This window comes from Dermochelys coriacea, chromosome 1 (assembly GCF_009764565.3).
Source record: "Dermochelys coriacea isolate rDerCor1 chromosome 1, rDerCor1.pri.v4, whole genome shotgun sequence".
In the NCBI taxonomy this organism is placed as follows: domain Eukaryota; kingdom Metazoa; phylum Chordata; order Testudines; family Dermochelyidae; genus Dermochelys; species Dermochelys coriacea.
In genome coordinates, this window is record NC_050068.2 from 120,611,190 (window position 1) to 120,631,130 (window position 19,941).

General features: G+C 40.1%; 1 protein-coding gene across 7 annotated transcripts in view; it reads right to left on the reverse strand.

The window, feature by feature from the left end:
* The window catches only part of UBE3A (ubiquitin protein ligase E3A), a 109,002-nt gene that overhangs the window by 49,871 nt on the left and 39,190 nt on the right, over nt 1-19,941 (reverse strand). For all 7 annotated transcript variants that reach the window (XM_038388304.2, XM_043492001.1, XM_038388278.2 and 4 more), the window contains one exon: nt 17,632-17,676. In XM_038388304.2, coding sequence (XP_038244232.1) covers nt 17,632-17,676 — 45 coding nt within the window. The remainder of the gene's footprint in view (nt 1-17,631; nt 17,677-19,941) is intronic.

Here is a 19,941-nt window from a genome sequence, read left to right on the forward strand (position 1 = left end):
GAGAAGATTCAAGAACTGGAGATGCAGCTGGAGATAACAGAATTCAGATGGGGATTTGATGATTTAATCCAAAAGAGGAGGTGGCACAAACTCCTCAATATTTGTTCGTCAGGTGTCCACAAAAGGACCCGGAGGGCAGACTGCCAGAGGAGGAGGGTGATCAATGGAAGAATGTGACCATGAAGACAAGGCAGAGGAAAAGACCAGCTAGTGGACGTGAAATAGAGTTGAAGGAGGAGAAGAAACAGGCAGATGGGATATCGAGGAAGAAAAGAAGGGAAGTCAGTCCTTGCAGAAGAGAGAATGGAGCTAGCCAAGGACTGGAGCCCAAGGAAAAATGAAGATGATGTACAGGGGACTGCAAAAGAATGTGAGATTCATATCAACATCAGGAAGAGACAGGTCTCTATGTGACCAGGGACTCCATCCTAAGAAGAATGGACAGGCCTGTCACCAGACCTAAGAGAGACAGAAGAGTTCATTATCTGTCAGGAGAAAGGATACAAGATATGAACATGAATTTCAAAAGGATCCTGATGGGGGTGGGGGGAAAATAATCCACTGACTGCGTTGAATGTCGGGATGAATGACCTTGCTAAATCCCAATGGACTAGATCAAGGATAATTACACTAGGCTTGGAAAGATGCTTAAAAAGATGTGGAAGCTCAAATGATCTTCAGTCCCTAAAGAAGGAGGGCGAAGATGTGGCAAGATAATGAAGATGAATAGATGGCTCAAGGATTACTCTGAGGAAGATTTTGGGATGATTGACCATGGGAAGGCATTCACAGAAAGAAAGCTCTTCTCAACTGATGGACTCCACTTGTTTACCTGGGATACTAGCCTTCTGGAATCGAGACTGGAATGATTGATAAGAAGGGTTTTACGGTAGGGAATGAGGGAAGATGATTTTGAGAGAGACTTATATAATGTCTATGCCTGGCTTCAATACTGAGGAGGAGGAAAATCAGCTAAATGAAAAAACAGTAAGGAATAAAGGAAAATGAGAAGGTAAGAATAAGAACAGCTAAGAGAAAATTTAGATAGGCAGACAGATAGGAGCAACAGTCAGGTAGGTAATACAAAAACAATGAAGAGTACTTGTGGCACAACAGTAGTTAGTTGAAGGCTAATCTGGGTAGAAAATGGGTGAAGTCCAAGGGAAACAACTGAGAATGCCTGTACCCAAATGCAAGGAGTCTGGGCAATAAAATGCAGGAACTGGAATTACTCAAGGACAAAATGGATCTTATAGGGTTTACAGAAACATCCTGGAAAAGTACTCATGACTAGAACTGAGGTATTAGCTATTTAGGAGAGAAATATAAAAGGTGGTGGGATAGTGTTGTACATTAGTGATGCAGTAAACTGTGAAGAAGAAAGAAGTGATACTACAGACAAAACAAATCTATTCAGGCCAAAGTGACTTCAGAGAAGGGTTATAAAGAAGTTCTATTGGGATAGTGTTAGGAGTCTGCTACAGACCTCTAGGGTTGGACTCAGCTATGGATAGAGATTTCTTTAATATTATTAGAAAGAGAACTACTACTGGGAATTGTGTCATAATGGGAAACTTATTCTCCAGTCTATATCCGTGAAGTTAATGCTACAAACAACAACAGGGCACAGTTATTCATAGATGTGACAGGCGACAGTTTTCTTCATCAAGTAGCCATTGAACCAAAAAGAAATGATGCAACTTTAGACTTTGTTTTGGTAAGCTTTGAGAACATCATAAAAAAGCTGGTCATAAGAAATAACCTTGGATTGAGTGATCACAAGTTGATTCAGTTTAAATTAAAGGAAAGGATAATCAAAACCAGGTTGTCATCTATGGTTTTTGATTTTAACGGGACAGACTATGAATTAAATGTGGAGGAAGCTTGGAATTTCTTTAAATCAAGTGTACAAACACTATCTCCAATCTGCATCCTAAGCAAGGGGAAAAAACTTGGTAGAGAAAAGGCTTCAGACCCAACTAAATGAATAAACACCTCAAAGTTATTAGGAGTAAGCAGAGAGCCTAAAAGGAAGACAGGTTTGATCAGCAACAAAAGCTACATCTTAGAGGTCAGAATATGTAGGAATAAAGCAAGAACTATTAAAAGCCAATCTGAATTAGCTCCTGCCAAGGAAATTAAAATAAATAAAACAAGGATTTTTTAGTTATATAAATAAAAAGGGAAGAAAGAAAGAATGAGGTTGGACTGCTATGCAGTGTGAATGGGGAGATTAAAAATAATGTAGGTATGGCCCAAAAACTAAATAAATACTTTACTATGGTTTTCAGTAAGGATGATAATATAGAACATAAAAAGAAAAGGAGTACCCATGGCACCTTAGAGACTAACAAATTTATTAGAGCATAAGCTTTCGTGAGCTACAGCTCACTTCATCGGATGCATTTGGTGGAAAAAACAGTGCATCCGATGAAGTGAGCTGTAGCTCACGAAAGCTTATGCTCTAATAAATTTGTTAGTCTCTAAGGTGCCACGGGTACTCCTTTTCTTTTTGCGAATACAGACTAACACGGCTGCTACTCTGAAACCTGTCAATATAGAACATGACTATGAAGACAGAATGACTGATGGAAATGAGTATGCAGAAATGGAAATTACCACATCCAAGGTGGAAGAAAATCTTAAAGCACTGACTGTGATCTGGATAATTTCCATCCCAGGATACTGAAGGAAGTAGCATGTAAAATTAATAGTCCAATAGCAAGAATTTTTAAGTAAATCTATTTGTGGGTAGTCCCATATTATGGGAGAATAGCTAACGCTGTACAATATTTAAGAAAAGGGGGAAATGTGATCCAAGGAAAAAAAGTGATCCTGAATTACAGACCATTAGTTAAATCTCAGTAGCATGCAAAGCTTTAGAACAAAATTTGAAGGAAAGAATAATTGAACTCTTGGAGGTAAACGGAAAAGGGTATGTAATGCATCATATGTTTACCTTCATGCCAGACTAACCTTATATCATTCTTTAAGTTAGCTCATTTTTTAGATAAGGAAATGCAGCAGATCTAATATACTTGGTCTTCCGTAAAGCATTTGACATGGTATCACATGGAAAATTCGTTAAATTAGAGAAGATGATGAAGTACAAGAATTATATGGTGAGTAAGGAACCGGCTAAAGAGGATAAGGCAACAGGTTGTGCTGAAAGGTGGAACTATCGGACTACAGAGAAGTTACTAGTGGAGTTCCTCAGGAATCAGGCTTAGGACCGATTTATTCACTATTTTTATTAATGACCTTTGCACAAAGAGTAGGAGTATGCTAATAAAATTTTCTAATGATTACGGCTGTTAAGCGATTAAAAAAATTAACTGTGATTAACCGCGCTGTTAAACAATAGAATACTTAATATTTAAATATTTTGGATGTTTTCTACGTTTTCAAATATATTGATTTCAATTACAACACAGAATACAAAGTGTACAGTGCTCACTATTTTTTATTACAAATATTTGCACAATAAAAAACAAGAAATCCTATTTTTCAATTCACCTAATACAAGTATTGTAGTGCAATCTCTATCATGAAAGTTGAACTTACAAATGTAGAATTATGAACAAAAAATAACTATTCAAAAACGAAACAATGTAAAACTTCAGAGCCTACAAGTCCACTCAACCCTACTTCTTGTTCAGCCAATCGCTTAGACAAACAACTTTGTAAACAAGAAGTGGGCAGCATTATGTTCTGCAAATGTAAACAATGTCACATGAAAGTGAAAACAGGTGTCTGCATGGCACTGTTGTAGCCAGCGTCGCATGTTCATTTTCATCATCTGAGTCAGACACCACCAATAGAAGGTTGATTTTCTTTTTTGGTGGTTTGAGTTCTGTAATTTTCACATTGGAGTGTTGCTCTTTTAAGACTTTTTAAAGCATATGCCACACCTTATCCCTCTCAGATTTTGGAAGGCACTTCGGATTCTTAAACCTTGGGTTGAATGCTGTAGCTATCTTTAAAAGTCTCACATTGGTACCTTCTGAGTTTTGTCAAATCTCCAGCAAAAGTGTTCTTAAAATGAACAGTATGTGCTGAGTCATCATCTGAGACTAGTACAACATGAAATATATGGTAGAATGCGGATAAAACAGAGCCAGAGACATAAAATTCTCCAAGGAGTTCAATCACAAATTTAATTACTGCATTTTTTTTTTTAACTAGCGTCATCAGCATGGAAGCATGGAATGGTGGCTGAAGCATGAAGGGGCATACAAATATTTAGCACATTTGGCACGTAAATACCTTGCAATGCTGGCTACAAAAGTGCCATACATTTGAATGCCTGTTCTCACTTTCAGGTGACACTGTAAATAAGAAGCAGGCAACATTAGCTCCCGCAAATATAAACAAAATTGTTTGTCTTAGCAATTGGCTGAACAAGAAGTAGGACTGAGTGGACTTGTAGGCTCTAAAGTTTTACATTGTTTTGTTTTTGAGTGCAGTTATATAAGCAGAAAAAAATCTACATTTTAAAGTTTCACTTTCATGATAAAGAGATTGCACTCCAATACTTGTATGAGGTGAACTGAAAATAGTATTTCTTTCATCATTTTTACAGTACAAATATTTTTAATAAAAATATAAAATAAGCACTGTACACTTCATATTCCGTGTTGTAATTGAAATCAATACATTTTAAAATGTAGAAACATCCAAAAATATTTAAATAACTTTCAATTGGTATTCTATTGTTTAACAATGTGTTTAAAACTGTGATTAATCACGATTAATTTTTTTGAGTTAATCGTGGGAGTTAACTGCAATAAATCGACAGCTGTACTAATGACACAAAGTTGGAAGGTATTGTTAATACAGAGGAGAATCAGAAGAGCATGCAGGAAAAAGTATGTGATCTTGAAGTAAACAGAAATGGGATGAAATTTAACAGTACAAAGAGCAAGGCAACGTACTTAGGGTCAAATAATAAAAACTTCTGCTATAAGATATGTTTCAGAGTAGCAGCCATGTTAGTCTGTATTCGCAAAAAGAAAAGGAGTACTTGTGGCACCTTACAGACTAACAAATTTATTTGAGCATAAGCTTTCGTGAGCTACAGCATGTAGCTCACGAAAGCTTATGCTCAAATAAATTTGTTAGTCTTTAAGGTGCCACAAGCACTCCTTTTCTTTTTGCTATAAGCTAGGGGCTCATTTGCTGGAAATGACACAAGATGAGAGAGACCTGCATGTGCTGGTTGATCACAGGATGACTAGGATCTTCAGTATGATACAGCTGCAAAAAAGGCAAATATGATACCAGGATGCATCAGGCTACAGTAGAGATAGAAAAATATTAACACCATTGTACAAGGCACTGGTAAGGCCTCATTTGGAATACTGGGTAAAATTCTGGTCACCCATATTAAAAAAAAAATTATTTCAAACTAGAACATGTGCAAAGAATAGCTACTAGGATGGTCAGGGGAATAGAGGGCCTATCTTATGAGAGGAGACTGGAAGAACAGTTTAGCCTCCCAATAGGAGTTGTGGAAGCAAATACCTAATTAGTTTGGAGAGAGAGCTGGACAAATTTATGGATGGAAGTATACGAAAGGGTTGGTTGTGATGGTAGAAGTTTGGACTCAGCAGCCCTGTGGGGGCCTTTCGGTTTATGTCTTGTGTTCCTAAATCTCATGCTTCAGGGTGTCAGTCAGTCACAAAGGGATTTTTTCCCCCCCTCTCAATTTTTTTTTTGTCTCCCTCCTCTGAGGCATCAAGGATGGCTGCAGCTGGAGTTGAACAATGGATGGGTGGGCTGGTCCTCTGAGTATTCTCTCTCTCTCTCTCTCTCAGGTGCTTGGATGGCTGGTTCTGTTCATATGCTCAGGGTGTAACTGATTGCCATATATGAGGTTGGGAAGGCATTTCTCCCCAAACTCAGGGCTTTTTTCAACTTCCTCTTCTACATGGGCTGCATGTCACTTGCCTAGACCATCTGGACATATCTCAATTCCGTGACATTGCAGGGGCCTCAGGTATTGGTGCAACTTGGTCTAGCCTATTCTCTGCCTGTGGCATATAGCAGTTTAGTCTCCCTGTGAGCTGTAATATTTTGGTTGTTGGGTTAATATGTGGGTTTTGAATGGTGCTGGTGGTCTGTGATATACAGGTGGTCAGACTACATGATCTGGTGCTCCCTTCATGCCTTATTTTATGATGCTATGGAAGTACATTGAATTTGGGAGCACAGCTACTGCCCTTTTAGAAAAAACGACGAGTCCTTGTGGCACCTTAGAGACTAACAAATTTATCTGGGCATAAGCTCAAATAAATTCCCAAATAAATTTGTTAGTCTCTAAGGCGCCACAAGGACTCCTTGTTTTTTCTGATACAGACTAACACAGCTACCACTCTGAAACCTACCTTTTTAAGAGTTTTAATTTACAAACTTTGGGTACGTTCTTAATGGCCATTGGTCTTCAGTCTGCCTGCTCCAATTCGCTAGCATAATGATGACAGAACTAGAATGGATGCAGAAGCAAATTCCATATTGTATTATTTACATTAACACCCCCATATAGCCAAACCACCGCTCACCCCAAAGCGCACTTGCGTATCAGTTATCCCTCGTCAGTTTCAGAAATACTGAATCCTACAAGTTCTTGCATTTTATACACTTAATGGCTTATACGATGAAAAATTATAGGAGATGTAGTTTCTAGAAAATGATTGTACTGATCATGAGTAAAGCAGTAAGGATTGTACGAGATATAAATGTCCTGGACCACCTTTAAAAAAGGCTGTGCCTTAGTTCTCAAAACAGTCATTTCTGAAAAGGCCATGCAGGAAAATGCAGCTTTAATAAACTAACCTGAGGATGCTTTTTGTTTCTGAAGTAATAGCTTGTATACTGCGCCGAATAAACTCAATTGAAGACAGAAGTTTTTATTTGTCTAAGATTCAGTTTATTACTAAGTTTAAATGAAGCACCCTCAAGTTATTATACTAAAGTTGTTTTTTTTTTTTTTTTTTTTTAACACTTTTATTGATACTTTAAGAGATTACAAAATCAAAATAGGCTTCAAACTGCTGAAAGGTCTGTTCAGTTATTTAAAAAAAATGTCCAGCATTTCCTCTGTTTTCTTCCTCCTCATCTTCTTCAGTTAGTGAAGTCTACAGGAATGAGTACAAGACAGATAATCGGGAAAGTCCTGAGCTCTAATCCTGACTCCCCCACTAGCTGTGTGGCCTTGATCAAGTCACCATCAACTTTGTCTCCACAGGTGAATGTTATCCCCTTTTTCATATTAACCTCACTGGCCTGTGAGGATTTGTTAGTTTGTATATTGCCTTGATACCAAATATATAAAATATTAAGTATTATATCCTCTCTATCCCTCATCCTCCATGATTTTTTCCCAGGTTAAAAAGTCTTGTCCCCAGTGTAAATGCAGAAACTTTTTTCATGTGGTGTTTCAAAACTGAATTGGGTTGCTGGTGGTTAGAATTCTCCCAAAGCAAACAAATAATGTAGACAAATATAAGACTAATTTTTCTGTGATTCTTATTTTCTAAAAATATATATCCTATTGAATTATGTCCAGGTCAGCTTACAGCAGCACTAGGCCACGTGGGAAACTGCACAGATGTTGCGTGCCTCCAGAACTTGTATAGGTGCTCTTTTTGAGCACCTTAGCCAACTGCCTAAATTGCCCCTTATGTCCTTGTGATGAAGTGGGATATATTTGTATCAAATTATAGACTCTATTTCATATTATGCGTTGAACTTGTATTCTACACTTACCCAAGGCAAATCTACTGAATTGCATTCCAGACTGCAGCCCTGCCCAGGAGATGTTTGCACCACCTCATTGAAGCCAATCACCGAAAAGTCATCAAGCGACTGGATTTGATGGTCTCTAAGCTGCTGGCCACCTCCCATAGAGCAATGTTTTTTCACAGAGGGCGCCCACAGGGGATACATACACAATTGAGACAGAGAATTGGAGAGTTCCAGTAGAGTACATGGCAAAAAGACAGGCTATTTAAGGCCGGGGTAAGAGGGAGCAACCATCGCCACCTGTAAGGACTTGCTGAAGAGAGGGCAAGAGGGACTTTGTTCAGCCTGAGCAGTGACCAACCTCTGACTCACAAAAGGGAAAGCTCAGAAATGGGGAGGGTGTGCCTTGGTACTTTTTGTTGTTTTCAGAAATCTGTAACTTTAGTACTTTTAAGAGTAGAGTTTCTGTGCTAAAGAAATACCTTTGCTAAGCCTACATTCCTTGCTTTCCAGCTATATTGTCCCTAAAGGCGTTAGTTAAAGCAGAAGCCCAGTTGTCCACAGCCTAGGTAGAGCTTTGGGAAAGCATATGTAAGCAACTGGGTGCTATGGAGATATAAAGCACTGGTTTCAAGGTTTGGGGAGTCTGCATAAAAGAGTCTCACATGCCAGCAAAGGACTCTGACAAGAGGCATGCTTGTCAGATCCAGAGCTAAACAGTGACTAGACTCTGCCAAGACCCAGGTGATGCAAGATGCATGTGGGACCCAGCAGTTGGGTACATTTGAAACAGATTGGTGTCCATACAGAGAGGATACTGGGCCAGGTTTTAATAGTCCTAAAGTCAGATCTTTTTGAAAGCAGGAGGCAGAAACTCCCAAATAAAAAAAACTCCTTAAAAAAAAAAACTCACAAAGAAAGACTGACCTATAATTAATTACATAACCCTCCAGAGTCTATATGGAGCAGGATTGGTAAGTGATAAACCAATGATATATTGTAAATTTGCTTTATATTCATGTGCGTATTTCATACAGTGTTCTAGGTATATTCATATTCATTTTTGTACATCTGTATTTTAAACTTGAAGTTTTCCACTGTAAATTTATTCTTGCAACTTCACAGCAAGATGTTAAATTATGCAATACATTTTCAAACAACAACAAGAACTGCATTTGCTTTCTCCAAAAGATGTTCACCCCACTAAACTCCCCCTCTTGGAAACCCAAAGGCTCGAGGACTGTCTCCAAACTAAAACAAGGACTAATATGGAAATATGAAAGCAGAAACAATGGATTTAAAATAGGGAAGTAATGTACCTTCCAACAATGAGAAATTGAGGGTTAAATGCCAGAGACAGTCCCAGAATGAGAGTAAAGAGATATTTCCAAACAAAAAATACCTACTGCAGGGAGGGGGAAACAAAGTTGAAGCACCCTTAAATGGGGAACAGGCTCTGTAACACAGATAATCCAATAACGGATTCCTGCTCAGATGACAACTTTGGGTAACAATGCTTCATAAAGGTGGTGGCTTTGCAAGTAACCTGTGCAGCAACACATTTTAGGCTGGCATCTGAAGCAGCTCAGTCCCGAAGAGTCTTGACATGACCTTCAAGCTTCTGTGGCTGTAGCATGGAGAACAATAGGCACTCTTAGTGAAGGATTACTAAAGTTGCTACCAGTTATCAAGGGCTGTAATGGCTCTAAGTTGGGAAGCTGAATCGTGCTTTTCTGATGAACAGAGCATGACATTTCAAAGAAATCAATGGCTCCCTCAATGCATTGATTTTCTCTGAATGCATGTGTTGCCTGGGCGCTGTGTGGAATTTCTAGTACAGCCTGGTGACAGTGAAACATAGGATTGTGCAGGACTCTGATGTGAAAGTATTGCTATAGATATAGCCCCTCTTTACACCTGCAAAGAACGAACTAATGCCAATGCAGTGTCTTTGCATTAAATGTGTGTGTTTGATTCAGAGGCCGTGGCAAAGTGTTGAGCTATGTGTTGGATTTACTTGCATTTTGGAAGAGACTGGGATGGCTATTGACCACTCTCAGGATTGAAGGCACAGGGTGACATCTGAAAGCAGATGATATAATGTAAGCCCACCCAGTCCTTGACCAGACAAGTACTAGTCATGCCTCTCTGTAAGGGACATATGTTTGGGCATATTTTTGGAAGCTGCTAGAGAGTCTTCCTTCTTCCATTCTTTCAAAAGTGATAATATGACAGAAATGCAGCATCAAAGAGACGACTATGCACTAAGCACAACCACAAGAAAAGTAGTGATGGAAACAGGAGGCCTCAAAACCCCCTAGCGTTTCAAAGTCTTGACATGAAAAGAATAAGCGGGGGGGGGGGAGGGGGCACAGAAATGAAATGTCTCGTCAACACACCGGGACACCAGCCTTGAAAGATGGAGAGAAGCATCAGTGGATATCTGATGTAGTGTGAGAATCAGGACAATAGCCTGAAGATATTGATGAGGCAGGCAATTAGATCTTGCTGCATCAATGGAACCCCCCCACCAATCAAGCTGGAACAGGCTTTGAAAGCGAGACTAATGAAAGGAGGAAATTAGAAAGGGATATTGTGTGAATCTAGTAAGGGGGCGGAAAGGATGAGGCAACTCAGCTAAGATAGCAGGGACAAACCAGACACTTGAATGAGGTCTGTGAAAAGCACATTTATGACAAAAACTTGACAAATATGAGTCAATGAAGTATGGAGCTAGAAGTGGGAATCCAATGAAACCGAAACATTTGGATAAATAAAAGTTATTATGGGGACAAGAGCCCTGTTTCACTGGAGAGAGGGGAGGAGGAAATGCAAGGGAAGAGACTCAAAAATGTTTTGTTTTTTTTAAAATGTCAATTCTTGCCGTTTGGCAGTCACATGAAGAGGGAAAGTATCAAACATATAAAATGTACATTTTCCTGGTTTAGCTGAAGTGAATTAAAAGCATTTGGCCGTTCATGATGCTGGCACACAGCTTTAACAGTCTAGGATCTGAGTAGAGAAATCTTAGTACACTAAAGTAAATCAATCTGCATATTCACAGTGCAATTAGCAAAACTGAAAATGATTATGAAAATCTCTGCATTCTAACTGGCTGACAGACTTTACTAGCTGGAGTACATGGACTGAATACTGTAGTTATTGTTCTAACTGTACAATGATTATGCAGATCAGACATCCAGAATCAGAGTGCCAGGAACTGCATAACTAAAACAAAATGTATCATTTGGTGTATTAAGAGCAACTGCGTCTGGCAGACTGCAGAAATGCTGCAGTTGGTGATGAATAACCATGTGGTTATTCAGTTATGCAGTTCCAGGGTTCTTCATTTCTGCAAGTGTAATATCCATATTCATTGTATAGTTATTGCTCAAAAATACTCAGATTTTGAGGATCTGCATGTCAACAATCATTTTTAGCCCAAGTGCAGGGATCTGAATAATCAGAGTGATTCCAATCACTGTCTCATTAACTCATGTAACAGAATTTTTTCAGTCTGTGTGTAAAACAAACACAGCACCCTCAGATTGTCATTCCTTTCAGCTCCAAATTCTACAAGGAAAAAAAAAAATCACAGAAAAAAAACAAAAATGGGGCTGCCAAACTGTTGAAAGGAAAACAGTTTTGACTTAATTCTCTTCCTACGCATGATAGGTATTTTACAGCAGCTGAGCGTCTTGCAGTCTGGAATGCATTTATCCTGGCAATATGAAGCAGAGAGATTGTCCAACATGATATAGGAAGTCTGTGGCAGAGAAGGAACTGAATTTAAACCTAACTCCTAGAATATTGCCCTAACAGTGAGTCATCCTTCCTCCATTAACTTCTTTTGGACCATCTCTCTTCATGTGTCAGTTAGGCTCTTATATCTACAATATTGGTTTCAGAGTAGCAGCCGTGTTAGTCTGTATTCGCAAAAAGAAAAGGAGTACTTGTGGCACCTTAGAGACTAACAAATTTATTAGAGCATAAGCTTTCGTGAGCTACAGCTCACTTCATCGGATGCATTTGGTGGAAAAAACAGAGGAGAGATTTATATACACACACACACAGAGAACATGAAACAATGGGTTTATCATACACACTGTAAGGAGAGTGATCACTTAAGATAAGCCATCACCAACAGCAGGGGGGGGAAGGAGGAAAACCTTTCATGGTGACAAGCAAGGTAGGCTAATTCCAGCAGTTAACAAGAATATCAGAGGAACAGTGGGGGGTGGGGTGGGAGGGAGAAATACCATGGGGAAATAGTTTTACTTTGTGTAATGACTCATCCATTCCCAGTCTCTATTCAAGCCTAAGTTAATTGTATCCAGTTTGCAAATTAATTCCAATTCAGCAGTCTCTCGTTGGAGTCTGTTTTTGAAGCTTTTTTGTTGAAGTATAGCCACTCTTAGGTCTGTGATCGAGTGACCAGAGAGATTGAAGTGTTCTCCAACTGGTTTTTGAATGTTATAATTCTTGACGTCTGATTTGTGTCCATTCATTCTTTTACGTAGAGACTGTCCAGTTTGGCCAATGTACATGGCAGAGGGGCATTGCTGGCACATGATGGCATATATCAAATTGGTAGATGCGCAGGTGAACGAGCCTCTGATAGTGTGGCTGATGTGATTAGGCCCTATGATGGTATCCCCTGAATAGATATGTGGACAGAGTTGGCAACGGGCTTTGTTGCAAGGATAGGTTCCTGGGTTAGTGGTTCTGTTGTGTGGTGTGTGGTGGCTTATCTTAAGTGATCACTCTCCTTACAGTGTGTATGATAAACCCATTGTTTCATGTTCTCTGTATGTGTGTATATAAATCTCTCCTCTGTTTTTTCCACCAAATGCATCCGATGAAGTGAGCTGTAGCTCACGAAAGCTTATGCTCTAATAAATTTGTTAGTCTCTAAGGTGCCACAAGTACTCCTTTTCTTTTTGCGAATACAGACTAACACGGCTGCTACTCTGAAACCTGTGATTATGCAAGGCACTGAATTTAGCCGTATAGAGTGGAAATCTGTCAACTTCATGAAAAAACTCGCACAGATACAGACAGACATCATCTTCCTCTCCAAATGCAAACAGACGGACATCATACCGAAAGGACTGAAGGTAAAAAATCCATTACAATCTACATACCACACAGACTATGCTGACAGCTTGTGCCACACACTCTCAAGGAAACTGCAGAACCACCTGATCAACATCCTCTACAGCAAACAGGGAAAGATTAAGAATGAGCTCTCAAAACTGGATACTCTCATAAAGAACCAACCTTCCACACAAACTTCCTCGTGGCTGGACTTTACAAAAACTAGACAAGCCATTTACAAAACACACTTTGATTCTCTACGAAAGAAAAAGGACACTAAGCTATCTAAACTACTATATGCCACAAGGGGCCACAACAATGGTTCCCGTAACCCACCCAGCAATATTGTTAATCTATCCAACTATACTCTTAGCCCAGCGGAAGAATCTGTCCTATCTCGGGGCCTCTCCTTTTGCCCCTCCATCCCCACGAACATGATACAGTTCTGTGGTGACCTAGAATCCTATTTTCGACGTCTCAGACTCAAGGAATATTTCCAACACACCTCTGACCAACATATTAACCCAGAGAGACCTTCCTGCCAACACTACAAAAAGAAGGATTCTGGGTGGACTCCTCCTGAAGGTCGAAACAGCAGCCTGGATTTCTACATAGATTGCTTCCGCTGACGTGCATGAGCTGAAATTGTGGAAAAGCAGCATCGCTTACCCCATAACCTCAGCCATGCAGAACACAGTGCCATCCACAGCCTCAGAAACAACTCTGACATCATAATCAAAAAGGCTGACAAAGGAGGTGCTGTCGTCATCATGAATAGGTCGGAGTATGAACAAGAGGCTACTAGGCAGCTCTCCAACACCACTTTCTACAAGCCATTACCCTCTGATCCCACTGAGAGTTACCAAAAGAAACTACAGCATTTGCTCAAGAAACTCCCTGAAAAAGCACAAGAACAAATCAGCACAGACACACCCCTGGAGCCCCGACCTGGGGTATTCTATCTGCTACCCAAGATCCATAAACCTGGAAATCCTGGACGCCCCATCATCTCAGGCATTGGCACCCTGACAGCAGGATTGTCTGGCTATGTAGACTCCCTCCTCAGGCCCTTCGTTACCAGCACTCCCAGCTATCTTCGAGACACCACCGATTTCCTGAGGAAACTACAGTCCATTGGTGATCTTCCTAAAAGCACCATCCTAGCCACTATGGATGTAGAAGCCCTCTACACCAACATTCCACACAAAGATGGACTACAAGCCGTCAGGAACAGTATCCCCGATACTGTCACGGCTAACCTGGTGGCAGAACTTTGTGACTTTGTCCTGACCCATAACTATTTCACATTTGGTGACAATGTATACCTTCAAATCAGCGGCACTGCGATGGGTACCCGCATGGCCCCACAGTATGCCAACATTTTTATGGCTGACTTAGAACAACGCTTCCTCAGCTCTCGTCCCCTACTCTACTTGCGCTACATTGATGACATCTTCATCATCTGGACCCATGGAAAAGAAGCTCTTGAGGAATTCCACCATGATTTCAACAATTTCCATCCCACCATCAACCTCAGCCTGGACCAGTCCACACAAGAGATCCACTTCCTGGACACTACGGTGCTAATAAGCGATGGTCACATAAACACCACCCTATATCGGAAACCTACTGACCGCTATTCCTACCTACATGCCTCTAGCTTTCATCCAGATCATACCACTCGATCCATTGTCTACAGCCAAGCGCTACGATATAACCGCATTTGCTCCAACCCCTCAGACAGAGACAAACACCTACAAGATCTCTATCATGCATTCCTACAACTACAATACCCACCTGCTGAAGTGAAGAAACAGATTGACAGAGCCAGAAGAGTACCCAGAAGTCACCTACTACAGGACAGGCCCAACAAAGAAAACAACAGAACGCCACTAGCCATCACCTTCAGCCCCCAACTAAAACCTCTCCAACGCATCATCAAGGATCTACAACCTATCCTGAAGGACGAGCCATCGCTCTCTCAGATCTTGGGAGACAGACCAGTCCTTGCTTACAGACAGCCCCCCAATCTGAAGCAAATACTCACCAGCAACCACACACCACACAACAGAACCACTAACCCAGGAACCTATCCTTGCAACAAAGCCCGTTGCCAACTCTGTCCACATATCTATTCAGGGGATACCATCATAGGGCCTAATCACATCAGCCACACTATCAGAGGCTCGTTCACCTGCGCATCTACCAATGTGATATATGCCATCATGTGCCAGCAATGCCCCTCTGCCATGTACATTGGCCAAACTGGACAGTCTCTACGTAAAAGAATGAATGGACACAAATCAGACGTCAAGAATTATAACATTCAAAAACCAGTTGGAGAACACTTCAATCTCTCTGGTCACTCGATCACAGACCTAAGAGTGGCTATACTTCAACAAAAAAGCTTCAAAAACAGACTCCAACGAGAGACTGCTGAATTGGAATTAATTTGCAAACTGGATACAATTAACTTAGGCTTGAATAGAGACTGGGAATGGATGAGTCATTACACAAAGTAAAACTATTTCCCCATGGTATTTCTCCCTCCCACCCCACCCCCCACTGTTCCTCTGATATTCTTAGGTTTCAGAGTAGCAGCCGTGTTAGTCTGTATTCGCAAAAAGAAAAGGAGTACTTGTGGCACCTTAGAGACTAACAAATTTATTAGAGCATAAGCTTTCGTGAGTGAGCTGTAGCTCACGAAAGCTTATGCTCTAATAAATTTGTTAGTCTCTAAGGTGCCACAAGTACTCCTTTTCTTTCTGATATTCTTGTTAACTGCTGGAATTAGCCTACCTGCTTGTCACCATGAAAGGTTTTCCTCCTTCCCCCCCTGCTGTTGGTGATGGCTTATCTTAAGTGATCACTCTCCTTACAGTGTGTATGATAAACCCATTGTTTCATGTTCTCTGTGTGTGTGTATATAAATCTCTCCTCTGTTTTTTCCATCAAATGCATCCGATGAAGTGAGCTGTAGCTCACGAAAGCTTATGCTCTAATAAATTTGTTAGTCTCTAAGGTGCCACAAGTACTCCTTTTCTTTTTACAATATTTGTGTGTTTCTTTTTGTATTCTAGAGTTTTTCTTCCCAACTGTAGGAGAATTTAAAGAACCTTGCTGAGAAGTGCCTTGCTGACCTGTAGAAAAGGAAGGTCCAAAAGAATTTATTTACTTTTCAGTAGTTTTATAGCCTTTTTTCAAATTTCTTTTTCGTTTTGAAGTATGAATGAGCATTTCTGCATAACTTGAGCATGCTTCCAGTTAACCTGAAAATAATCAGGGCCAATAAAGTCAGCAGCCCTGGATTCTACTCAGCTCTTATAAACAGGGAACACATTTAATTATAATTATAATGCTGCTTTGGATATTAGCTAACTTGGAAGTTGCAATAATCAATATGGAAAACAAGCACAAACTACATTGTACAAGTTTCCATACCAGGTCAAGGATCGTTCTCTCTAGTTCTGCAACCCACTTCCAACAATATACAAAAGCTGATGTTTTCTATTTTGCTAAGTATCTGACTAATCAAGTTGTTTTCAAATGTGTGCAATGAGATGTTAAAACTCTAGGAGTATAATTAGGGCCCTACCAAATTCATGGTCCATTTTGGTCAATTTCATGGTTATAGGATTTAAAAAATCATAAATTTCATGATTTCAGCTATTTAAATCTGAAATTTCACAACATTGTAACTGTAGGGGTCCTGACCCCAAAAGGAGTTGCGGGGGTGAGCAAGATTATTGGTGGGGAGGGGGGTTGTGGTACTGTTACTTCTGCACTGTTGCTGGGGGGAGGGGCAGCAAGGTTATGGGGGAAAAGGGAGGTTGTGGTACTGCTATTGTTACTTCTGCACTGTTGCTGGCAGTGGTGCCGCGTTCAGAGCTGGGTGGTCGCTGAGCGGCAGCTGCTGGCCAGGAGCCCAGCTCTGAAGGCAAAGCCACTATCAGCAGCAGTGCAGAAGGAAGGATGACATGGTATGATATTGCCACCCTTACTTCTGTGCTGCTGCTGGTGGGTCACTGCCTTTACAGCTTGGCCCCTGGCCAACAGCCGCTTCTCTTCAGTTGCCCAACTCTGAAGGCAGCACAGAAATAAGGTGAGCAATATTGCAACCACCCCCTTAAAATAACTTGGTATCCCCCCCTGAAATCTATGGGTAAAAGCACCCAAATGACCAGATTTCACAGTCAGTGACATGTTTTTCATGGCTGTGAATTTGGTAGGGTCCTAAGTATAATTTAGAGAGACATAGTGGGTGGGAGAATACCTTTTATGGGACCACCTTCTGTTGGGTGAAGGAGAAACTTTTGAGCTCAATAGCGCTCTTCTTCAGGAGTACAATTTGACATGCTATTAGGTCTAAATTCAGGGTTGTAAGTTTCAGATACTGTATTATGCTACCATCTGCTGGCTGGTACTAAATGAAACTTCTAAAAAAAAAATGTTATTTCAGTTAGAATTACATTTCTAGACTAAGAACCAAATACTACTCTTTTGGAGAAAAATACTAAATTGGACATAGGTCTTGCAGAGACAAGCTTCTGAGCTACACAGAAGTAAAGATATTACCTCATGCATTTTGTTTTTCTAATATCCTGGGACCAACTCACCTACAACAACAGTGCACAGGTCTTGCAAGGAGACAGCCAAATGATTTTCTTGTTTGTTTTTAAATGTACACTTAAAGGTTTATTTATTTTTGCAAAAAGCTGCTGTTGCACTTAGCTCAGAGGAGCTTTAAACATAATACACAAAACCCATCTAATTATTGCTTACTATACTTACATTCGGCTAGTTTCAATGTTTTCAGAGTGAGGTTCTCCTGGTGATCTGCAAGATGCAGAAAAGAAATGTTAAGCATCATTCTTTATTCTAAAAGATTAAAACATGCTGGAGAGGAAAATCAGAAAAGGAAATGTTATCTATATTGCTAGGTCTATAATGTTTATATTATTGTTAAACAGTATAAACAAGCAACTGAAATATGACTTGCTTATTCATTTATATTAGTTTAGTTAAACTCTGGGGGAAAACATGGCTTATGTAAATATGTAATGACAAAGGCTGAGAATAAGATTAAGACAGGAACGATTCTCTAGTGAGAAAGGCAATGTTTTCAAGGCTCACAGGACAGGAAAGTATAATAGATTTTTGTTGGTCATTTTCCCCTTCCCAGGTTTCACAGTCAACTATGGGCCAAATCGTCACAGCAAGTTCTGTAGTAGTAAATTGCACTGAAGTTCCTTTATCACCACAAAAACAGCTCTGTGCCAAATGGACTGATCTTGTACATGGTTAAGCCTTGTGTGGCGAGAGAGACAGAAAAGTTCAACAGGAACTAAGTGTGAAGCACTCAACACCTGAAGTAGCTGAGATTAGAGTCTAGTCACCTCTCCCTCACAATGCTGTGTCCATGAACTGCAGCCCTAGGCTTGCTATAATCCCACAGAGCTGTTGGTGGTGAGAGACTGGAGCGGTGTGTGTGTGTGGGGAGGGGGTGTTCATGTATTTTTCTGCTCTTCCTTCCCAGCTTAAATAGATTGATGTTTTGGAAGATGAACATTCCCAACATGCCCCCCACACGTCATCACCCTCCTCTTAGTTATAGTGAAGCCAGCCCAGCCCATTCAGGTCACTTCCACCCCAGTGGGAGTAAGGGAGAAACACTGCCTCAGCTAAAATTCTCCAGTATCAAAATCATTTTGTCAGCTATGAGAATTATCAACTCTCACAGCTGCTCCTGGGAGGGTGGGAATCAGCCTTTTCCAGATGAGAAGACAACTCTGCGATTGCATTATATAGCCTAGCAGCCATATGATTTAGTCCTAAATGCTTAGCTAATCATCATTACAATGTTCCTGAGTAACTGAGATTTTTTTTCTGAAGAAAAGTTAACATGAAACACACAAGTGAATTTTTAGTTACAAAAATAGTTTATATTTGTATAGTGTGCAAGCTCACCTAAAACTATAAAAAATGATAAAGCAAATGAAATATAAGAAATAAATATGTACTGCCAAATCACTCTACTGCAAATACAAGTATCAGCCCTTATATACTACAGTGATGTGCCACATTACAGAAAACTCAAAGAAAAAAACTGTCAGCCCATCCAGTTGCTCTAATTTTTTTTATGTATTTACAACTGGTTTTAATAATTTTATAACAGTGTTTTATATAGCTTTAATTCTGCGTTTAATGTACTTGCATTGTACACATATAGCTAAAGATAAACCAAATGTTTCCATATTGATTTTTATTCTGTAAGCAACTTTTGATACTATTAACTACGCTTTAATGTCTCCTCTGGGGAATAAAGCTTGCTCTTCCACCCCTAAATTTTCTTACACAGAGCGTAGGGATCATTCTCATTACCCCTCATATTCAATATGAGGGAAAAGCCAGTGGAGAAGATTACAAGGCAAAATGGATTGCAGCTTAATTCAGTGTGGATAACTAACTTTGCCTCCTTTTTGTCAAACCCAGATCTGTGGAGGGTTCATCTCCTAGCATCTGACTGAAATCAGAACCTGCATGAAAGCCACTGACTAAAACTCAGTCCAAACAAGACACAAGTGAACCTGACTGTGAGAACTGCAGCATCTAGACGAATGGGCAGGATTGTTTGATCTTTTCCAATAGAGTTCAGTTGGACGTTTTATATTAATGCAATGTTATAGCCCCACAGCCTGATCCTCGTGAGCCTGAGACAGCTGACCTCGGCTCTGAGACTCAATGCTGCAGGTTTTTTATAGCAATGTAGCCATATCTTAAGATGCTCTGTATGACCTTTCCACTCTGAAGTGGATCTTAATATAGTTGCTTGAGCCTTAGTTATTTCTAAGTCTTTACCAGAACAACACCTCTATACTTTTAATAGCTATATTATATGGCTACCTATAGTCATTCCATATGTAGCTGAAAGTGGACTCTTTGAAGCAGAGAATTTCTGGTAGCCTGCCTAACTGAGAGATAGCTTCTTCACTCATGATCCGTCATTTCAACTAAGGTACTCTCTTGCTGTCTTGCTCCTGGAGACTGTTTCCAGTATAATGACTGTTCTCAGCTGCAGGCCCTTACTCCCTGGCAGTCTTA